Source organism: Oculina patagonica, chromosome 4 (assembly GCF_052425735.1).
Source record: "Oculina patagonica isolate OP01 chromosome 4, crgOcupat, whole genome shotgun sequence".
Lineage (NCBI taxonomy): Eukaryota > Metazoa > Cnidaria > Anthozoa > Scleractinia > Oculinidae > Oculina > Oculina patagonica.
The window spans coordinates 20,076,591-20,086,755 of NC_135761.1; the positions used below are offsets into that span (position 1 = coordinate 20,076,591).

At 37.5% G+C, this 10,165-nt stretch overlaps 1 protein-coding gene across 1 annotated transcript; it reads right to left on the reverse strand.

Moving 5' to 3' along the window:
- Window positions 1-661: 661 nt before the first annotated feature.
- On the reverse strand, window positions 662-10,121 carry LOC144651705 (uncharacterized). Its single transcript, XM_078511655.1, has 5 exons — window positions 9,945-10,121; window positions 4,998-5,067; window positions 4,317-4,420; window positions 1,530-2,850; window positions 662-968 (listed from the first exon to the last, which is right to left on the reverse strand). Exons 1-5 carry the CDS (start codon window positions 10,113-10,115, stop codon window positions 808-810), a joined length of 1,827 nt encoding a protein of 608 aa, XP_078367781.1. The 5' UTR covers window positions 10,116-10,121; the 3' UTR covers window positions 662-807.
- Between the last annotated feature and the right edge of the window lie 44 nt (window positions 10,122-10,165).

The following is a 10,165-nucleotide window of genomic DNA, read 5'->3' on the forward strand; positions in this document are numbered from 1 at the left end:
CGTATTGAAAAAGGCGAACTTTGACAAGAACTATTTCGACTACAAGTATAACTTATACTTACAACGTAAAAATGTACTTCAGTTTTTCAATATAAGCAAGAAATACCCTTCACGTGGCATGTTACCATGCCCTCGACACCTCAAAAAAGCTTTTTGTTACTACGTTCACGACTTGGGCAAAGGAATGGCATGAAATCGGTCACAAATCATGCCCATTTCATTTGAAGTGAAAAAAATCGACTAAATGCTTACTTTCTAAACCGTTTAAGGCATAGGAACGCAATGCGTATTACACCGCCATGAATTCGAACTTTACTGAAGTTTATTAATAGAGTGCTTTAAAGATATAGCCGCGTTCCTGCGAAATTGTTTGCGTTCCGAACATAGCCATATTGTTCTACACCCACCGTTGCTTATTACTACAGTATAATTCTTTTGTGAATTGAGAATTTCCGAATATTCTTCTGCAATTAATGTTTGGTTTCCTTTTTTAGTGAGTGTAAAAGGACTAATTGTCCGTTCAAAAAAAAAAGCAAAAGCAATGAAACATGATGTAGAGTACATAACACATACACCTCACTGCAGGTTAGAGCGAAGAGCCTACCTAAGCAAAAAACAGCATTCATTCAATACCAGTTAATAACACGTAGGTCATACCACATGAACTATACATTTTTAATCTTAATTATGCAACATTTTGCAACATTAACAGTTAAAACCATCTCCTGAACCCACTCAGAGGAAACGTAACGCTAACCGGCAGGTCTCTCCAGACAACAGCCTTATGTTTGGAGATCATCTTATGTATTACAGCTTGTCAGCTAAAGGAAGAGCGTTGTTTTTTACTCGCTTCCTGAACATTCGGTTTCGGCTAAACGTAGCTTGGTAGCCTTTACTGTCTGGAGAGTCTTCACAAGCTCGGACTGCCCTTGCGAGATCTTCGTCATCTTTTGTAATAAAATTAATTACTGCAACGGATAAAAGATACATTTGTATCAGGTTAATGATTGGCAAAATATGATCACCCTGGGAACCAGATCCCAGGGATCCAAATTTTACCCTATCTTTGACCAAAAATAAATGAGACATTCCCTTCCCCTTTGTAGACCTGCCCCAAAAATTGATACCCTATTACAGACTAGGAACTGCTCCGCTTTATGTAAATATTTGAGATACAACCTCGTTCCCAGGGTCTCTCTCTCCTGCCCCCTAGAGAGACCCTGGGAACGAGGTTGTTTGAGATAGGCTTTAAATTCCAGACGTTATTAAATCACACTTCTTACCCTTGATTTCTCGTGATTACGATAACTCGAGCAAAAAAAAGACGTTTACCTTGAATTTGCTTTACTAAGCCAAACGCTACAAATTTTGACCCCTATTTCTCAAACCAATTTTGGTTTCCCTTGAAGGTTCAAGAAATCCACTGTATGTGAATTTTATAATCAATGACAAATGGATGTGTATTTTATATCTTGTAAAAGACAAATGGTATTTGAAGCTCAAGGAGTTGCACAAATCTTAATTCCCACCTTTTCCTGAGGCGCCTGCCCTTGCTGTCCGTCCTGTCCGATGCAGCACTTGCGCAGCATTGAGAGCAAAGTCCAACTGAATCACATGACTTACATCCGGAATGTCCAACCCTCTTGAGGCCAAATCAGTGCATATCAAGACTTTCAATTCTCCCGAGGTGAATTTTTTTAAAGTTTCAATTCTTTCAGCAGGAGGGATATCCCCATGAATCCGTCCAACTCTTTCTGGCCATATTTCTTTGAAGCCAGTCTGGGTCACAACATGCTTATGTGCAACTGCACCATCGTCATTTAATTCATTCCGGTCACCTTGCCACAAAGTTATAACCTTGTCGTGCTGAGTGACATGTTTCCAAGGGCTTGAGTCACTCTCTTCTACCTCGGTGCTGTCACTGAGGAAGTTGAAAGCTTGCTCGGCTGCTTTCGATGAGTTTACAAACACTAACACTCGGAGGTTCTTCAACCCGACCGGTTCAACGAAAATTTCATTTTTATTTCTTTGGGTTTCATCTTCAAAATGTGTTTCCTCCGAATCTAAGCTGTCAACTTTATCTTTGGTTTGAAACATTTCTGCATTTTTCTCTTCATCAGAAAAACTATTTGACCTACCACCAACATTTGTCTCATTTCCAACAATTGCTTGCTGACTGTTTCTCTCATAAGCAGCAGTCAATGGATATTTAATGATTCTCACAAGGGAGTTCAGGCAACGCAGCATCTCAGGTAACTTTAGAGCTTCTTCTACTTTAACATAAAATATATCAACAGTTGGCACAGTGTGATGGACTAGATCAGTGGTTACGAATTTCGCATCTGGTAACCATTCTTTCAACACATTGTAAACTGCTTTTTTACCGCGGGATGGCAATGTTGCAGCCACAAAAACAAATTGCCTTTGTGAAGGTGAAACATCTGCTTGAATACTCGCATTTTTACCACTAGGATTCAAATCTGTTTCTACTATTTCACTTGACTTGAGCATACTTGAATCGCTTTCATGTTGTCTTACAACAATTTTTCCTTGCAAAGACTTTTGTTTCGCTAAACGTTTTTGCTGTTTCTTTCTCTTCTTTGAGCTATCGACACCCTTAAAAAAGCTAAGGATTTCCCATATGTCATCTCCTCCACTGGTTATCACGAGGTCTGCCTCATCAGTAATCACCATTTGTACATTGTTTAGAGACTTGAGGGTGTAAGTATATAGGGTACTGGGAGTGGCCAGAACAATGGGGTACTTTGGGTGAATATGCAGCCTGGAATCTCTATGAACAATGCATGGCTGCATTGAGTCATCTGTTAGACTTTGAAAGACATTGGCAACCTAAAAGAATGAAAAAAAAAATTAATAGCTATAATCTAGTTTGTTAATTAATTCAATAAGTTCAATATTGGTTTTGTCTGAAGTCTTCTATAGCATCCCTGCATGAACTGGCACTTAACCTTGGCAATAGACCTCTTTAGCTGTGTATGTAAACTGTCCATTTCAGATCATGTGAGAATTATGATCATAAGAGATCATATGAGAATTATTCCTTTGTCTATCTGGAAATTATTCATTCATTTCCACATGAATTTGTTTGAATTTGAAAGAGATAATTCTTGACGGTAACATCACGTGGTCTGAAATGGGACCACAAACAAATGAAGCTAAAGAGGTCTATTCTAGGACGTTTTTTACAATTCTTTAACCATTTTTACTACTCTATCCTTGTTTGACAAAATTGTGATATGAATAATAATTGTAAGGAAGCCTTTTGGACTTCTAAATACCAAGAATGCTAAAAAAAAACATGGCAATCAGGGAACTAATGAAACTGCAGGTTATAACATAACTGCAAAATTATCACAAAGTTCGACAATGATCTATTTTCACTGAGTGGTTAAACTTTAAGATGTATTTTTTCTTCAAAAAGGAAAGATGCTTCAAAGTTATACCAAATAAATATTTGAATACCTACACATTAACAACACTATGATTTTAAATCATAAATTTTACCAGAAACTCATAAGGGGTTGAAACGTGTAACATGCGTTCACAGCATTTGAATATTCAATTTTGCTAAGTACTATATTTGGAAAGTTCAAACAGAAAGGGTTTGTACGCGAATGCCATATACACGTTTTGAAACACGCAACTACATTTTCGGTTTTTATGTGAGTTAATAGAATTCTGTCCTAAACGCCGTAAATTTCTTATAGAAACTAAACAAATTCATTAAGTGTATCCAAGTGAAGTTCTCCAGACTACTTTACCACGATAAAACAGGAGAAGTTAACCAAATTCAACTTTATTCAACCAAGCTTGTTCAAAAACAAGACTATGCCATCGAGCGCAAGCTAGCGCGCGCCGTAAAATTAAAACAAATATTGCAAGTTTGATTGGTTGATTTTTTCTCCTGATTTTCCAAATATGATACTTAATGGAAATGAATGTGCAAACACTGACTTTGTAAAATGCGAATTATAGGGAGTTACCGTTTTAACTCTTATGGGTTTCTGATTTTACTCAATACAGCAAATATCACAAGTAGACTGTATGTTTTGGAAGAATGCACCAACTGCCCTCTACATAGTTTATTCTAGGCTTGTAATTTTTTTACCATCTCTGATTGCTAGTGACACAAGTCTTTAATTGTAACTCATTCCCTTAATGTGTTTATCATTCATATTGTAACAGGCATGAAAGTAACTCCAAACAAGTTCATCTATTAGCCGATAGTTCCTCAACAGAAACACTCTATTTAAATTTTTTTTTTAAAGTGATGATTTCAGACCAGACTGACTCACCTGATGACAGAGTTCAATACTGGGCAGCAGAACAAGAGCATATGGTGGCCTTGAAAGTGCTTCCTTGTCCATAAAAAGTTTATTAACAATGGGAAGCAAATAACCTATAACAATATGGAAATAAACTGATCATTGCATCAAACAAACAGACCGAATGGTGCAAAAATATCATGTAAATCAGGAAGTGCATGTATGTGTAGTTTTCATTAAAGACTGAAATCTGCAACATACAGCAGACTAACCTTTTGTCATTTAGAGGCCAACCTTGGAAATCACATTATTACTCCTTTTAGATCTGCAAGAGCACTATCTACTCTGACATGGGCTGACAAGTGAAATATCAGCTTTCCGCTGAAATTGTACCTTTTTAATCTACTTAAATCGATTTCATGTTTTTAATTAACTTATATTTAGTGAACGGGAAGACTATAATAATGACCTGTCATTAATAGTGTCGAGGAAAGGAACTACATGTAGAGGTAATAAATAATAACATTTAGTTGTGTTTTAATAGTAAATATCTCTTTCATAATAGCACTATATCTTCGACTTGCATTGAGTTGTGCAAGTCTACAAAATAAATTTTCCTATACAATAGAATCTTTTTATTATTACTAACATTAATCTTACTTAACAATGTACTAAGAAAACAAGAATTGATATTCCTTGCAATCCACTTACAAAGAGTTTTGCCACTTCCTGTTTCAGCATTGATTACTGTGTTTTTTCCTTCTAGAACTGGTCCTAGAGCCTGAAGCAACATGGAAATTGTTTTAAAGTTTTTTTTTATTTACAATGTAATTCACAATCCAAAATTACCGGTATCAGATTGTTAATAATCATCAATACGTAAAGTGAGTGCAAGTCAATTTTGCGTCTTAAATTCGCCCACTTTGCATGATTGACTTCCACAATTTGCCTGGCATGTGTCAAAATCACACATGGTGCAATAACCGCCAAGCCTGAAAACAATTTGAAAGATTTACAGTGTCAACAGATTGACAGATACAAATTACTGGTATCAAATTATTACCAAATGCAGTGTTATTCTAGCCATACCACCAAGCCTTTCATGCCAGTAAATGAATAATAAGTTACCATAATAGTTTAAACCTTGTATTTCATCTAGTTTAGTTGTCAGGAGCAAGGGCAGTCCAACTGCAGTCTTTTTTAAAGGCTACATCTGTAGCCTCTGCTGTACTAAATCACAGTCTAGGAACTGTTCATTTTTCGTGGGTGGCTATGAAAGGGGCGGCTGGTGGGATTGAATAGATACTGTAGTCCCTGTAATATATTATAATGAACCCCCCCCCCCCCCTATCATCAGAACCAACCCTCCCAGTGGGATGGCTTCTGGAACTGATACACATGTTACAACATAAATGTGAATAACTGTAGTCGCTATTAATAACAAATTTTAATAGCAAATGCAGTCATTCACTTTTACATGTATGTTGTTACTCCAATGACAGCAGTCAATCCCTGTGTGATAACAGACTTTATAAGTCGCCAAACTTTCCGCGACTGTCAGGTGTGCACCAGAAAGCCAGCCTGGAACATCAGTACCAGACCGATGCCTAAACACATTCTTCTGGCATCTGAACTCTGGCAGCTATTTGGAAACGGCATCAACCTGATACCAGATCCTCGTCACACAAGCTGCTCTTCCCTGCATTTTTTAGAGCACGGTCTGCTTCACTTAGTACTGTATAATATTAACATCCATACCGACCCTCCCAGTGAGATGGCTTCTAGAACTTATACACATTACATGTATTATTACAACATAAAAGAGAAGAACTGTTCAGGTTATTTATAATAAATATTAATAACAACTACAGTTCTTCTCTTTTACATGTACGTTATTACTCCAATGACAGCAGTCAATCCCTGTGTGATAACAGACTTTGAGTCACCAAACCTTCAGGAACTGTCAGGTGTGCAACAGAAAGCCAGGCTGTAACATCAGTACCACAGCGATACCTAAGAACACATTCATCCGGCATCTGAACTCTGGCAGCTATTTGGAAACGGCATCAACCTGATACCAGGTCCTCGTCACACAAGCTGCTCTTCACTACATTTTTTAGAACACGGTCTGCTTCATTTAGTACTGTATACTGTAATATTTACATCCACACCGACCCTTTTACAACATAAAAGTGAAGAACTGTTGTGGTTATTAATAATAAATATTAATAAGAACTACAGTTCTACACTTTTACATGCACAGTGTATGCTGTTCACGTACTCCAATGACCCACGAATGACCCTCCCAGTGAGACGGCTTCCAGAACTTAACTACACACACCGGAAGTTATTACAACATAAACGTGAAGAACTGTAGTTCTTTTTAATAATAAATATTAAAAGGAACTACAGTTCTTCTCTTTTACATGTATTTTGTTACTCCAATGACCCTTGAATGACCCTCCCAGTGAGACAGCTTCCAGAACTTATACACATACTGTAGTTATTACAACATAAACGTGAAGAACTGTAGTCCTTTTTAATAATAAATATTAATAGGAACTACAGTTCTTCTCTTTTACATGTATCTTGTTACTCCAATGACATCAGTCAATTCCTGCACGTGATAACAAACTTTATGAGTCACCAAAACCTTCAGGGGCTGTCATGACAAAATCATAGGGTACCTTATTGTTACCGGTACTTATTTTCGCAGGAACTTAATATTATTTTGGGAAAATGAAAAGGGGATATTTCACAGGACTTAATTTCCACAATTAAGCCAAAAAGTACTTTTAAAAAAATAAAAAATAAAAATAGGTCAGAAACGTTAAGAATAAACTTTTGTGGGTCTTCATTTTCGCAATATTTTGAAATTTGCGAAAATTGCAAAAATAAAGTCCTGTGAAAATAAGTAACAATACTGTAGATTTCCTTATTGTAGGGAATTATATCTTTGTGTTCAGGCTTCCCATTTCAACTGAATTGTTATCATTGATTGTATTTTTCTAAGTTTCTCATAGACTTGCTTTTAGTTGCTCGCTTATTCTTTGTATCAATAAGGTTATTAGAATAAAATAATCTCTTACAAAGAAGTAAAAAAGACCACACAAAATCCATTTGTCCAAGCATGTTAGCGCGCAAATCTCACTACTGCCATTTTCAAGCTACAACTGTACTGTGAACGACCAACTTTTTTCCGTGTTCTTTCACACGGAAAACATTTAAGTTTCTTTTTACAAAATTAATTGTCACGTTTTTCAGCTGAACCAATTAACATTTAGAGCATGAACATGACAAGTTTTGACAGCTCTACCTGTGTGTTACTGCACTTAAAACTCAGGTTTTGACAACATTGCTATTTGAAATGAGCCAATCAAAGCCAAAGCACAACGGTGTTTGTTTCATGCAAATGAGTTTCCGAGTTCAGGAGGTTATGCAAGTGGGCCGTGGTTGGTGATTTTGATCTGTCTTGTTTGCTTGACATGTCGAAAAGATAGCCGCTATATGCACGTAACACTAAAAGCAGGTGCAAATTTTTTGATGAAACCAAAATAAGAACACCTGATTATGATACTCGCCAAACAGTAATTTGCCAGAGTACGAACGCTGCGAAGAAATTTCTAAAAAGGCAGAACCAACCGATATGACTGTGGTTGAATCCAGTTAAATATACTTCCTACTCTCATACAATGGTGCAACATATAAAATTGATGGACGCAGCAGGTGAAAGAGTTCCCTGGATTGGCAGCCATGCTCTAAGCACTTTGATAAAGTAAACAATCAAAGATTGCCGTCATTGGATTTAACAAAAATACAGAGCAACTCTTTACTGTTGACATGCATCGTGATGCAATGCTGTTTCACAAGCAGAAACACACAGGCGGAGCTGTGAAATTTTGTCACATTCACACTTCAATGGTTAATTGGTTCAGTTGAAAAACATGACAGTTTCTCAAGACAAACCTGAATGTTTAAGGTCATTGCCCTGTATTGCATTGCGCATCCTTACTGCGCAGAATTTTACGCGATTTAGTGCGCGCGCGCGCGAACATCAACAAATGGCGGCTTTTTTCTATGTGGCTTAGTCCGCGAGAGAAGTAAATTGTCACTTTCTCCTAAACAAGCCTGGTGACCTATCAATTTTTTCTCATATTTTTGGTGAAGCGATCAAATTCTTTCTGTAAAATGAAAACAGATCAATTCATGTGTTTTAAAAATAAATTATCGCTAAAAAGGTGTACTTTGCCATTACTCGCAGAGGAATTATAAAGGAATTATATGGAATATACATGGTCTTCCTGCTCCTAAACGAATCTGGTGACCCCCCTTTTTTATTTCAAAATATAAGTTCCCTTAAAGTAATAAACCAGTAGGCGAAGAATGGTTAAAAAATTGTGTTCAGTTCTATTTCAGGGCAATGACCTTAAGGCATGAAAGAACATGTAGAAAAGTTGGTCATTCACGGTAACTCGAAAATGGTAGTACATGTAAGTCTATGAATGGCTTGAAATGAGCGACTTGTGTCACCAGCTGCAGGAAAAAATCCGAGAAAAAATCCGGAAGTCACGCACACAATTTTTGTGATTCGTAGGGTCACGCGTATGTCACGCCATGTTACGTGATCTGATTGACCAGTCAGTCATTCCCAGTAAAGCCGAGAAAGGGGGATACCGGTACCCCCATCCCCCCTCTCTCATCTGATTTTTTTACCGTTCACGTAAAATAGCTTTACGCCTACTTTAGCTTGGGTTAGGATTTCTAGCTAAAAGAATCAGTATTCTAACAGCTGGGCATCTGTAGCCCAGTGGATATCGTTCCCGCTCGGCATGCCAGCGACCCGGGTTCGAATCCTCTTGGTGCCAACTTTTTTAACTTTAAAAAAACAAAAATTGAGTATGTGTATTGTACCTCGTGCATGAAAAAATATAATAAACAATAATAATACAAAAATAAAATTAAAAAATAAATAAATAAAAAAAGGTCCGGCTTGTAATCGCTCGTTTCCAGGGCGTGCGCGGTTTGAACGCGTGATCACGTCACAATCATGGGTCACGTGACCCGTATGCTTGATTCTGATCGGTCCATTTGAATTTCATTGGCTTGTGATTGGTTAGGGCTTTAACTGCAAAATTGACATCATTTTATTTGCACTGAGTTAGTTTCTTTTACCTTACTGACGTCAGTGGCGTATGCTGTGTTCAGTTTGATGCGTGCCCTAGCATGCGTAAATATTTTGATTTTCTCCCTCAAAAAAGCCCAGTCAAATAAGATGAGAATTATTAAAGGTTAGCTCTCATGAAAGTTTTTGTCAACTCTCATCGACTATCATCAAGTCAGGCCAAACGAGAGACAACTTACTGACTTTTATGAAAAATTTATCCACGTTCAAAGCTGATAAATGCGTATGAGAGACGATGAGAGTGCATGAGAGTGAAACCAAAGGAAGAGTTTAAACTCGATCGATCCCATTAGCTTTCATCCTCGTTTGCGGTTTACCTGGGTTTTAGAACCTGTGATATCTTCCTTTGGTTTGGAGCGTTTGTTCCGTCTCTGTATTGTTTCAAGGTTCTTTGTCGCCTTGCATTTGGTCGTTCTTTGTTTTACGTCACTGGTGTCAGTTTGGCCCGGGCTTTAGGCTTTTAGGACCCAGCTTACCTTTTCCTGAATTGCTGTGGGGTTTTCAATTCGTAACTTCTTGAGCCTCTTAATCAATACATCCTTGATTCCAAATGAATGAAATAATCGCTTTTTCGCCCGTTCAAAATAAACATTTCTGCTCCAAAAATACATAAACGTTGCCCTGTTTCCCACTACGGCGGCCGCCATCTTGGGAAGTAGCCAAACAGGCTTGGTAACCACCCGAGGGAGTCTGATGA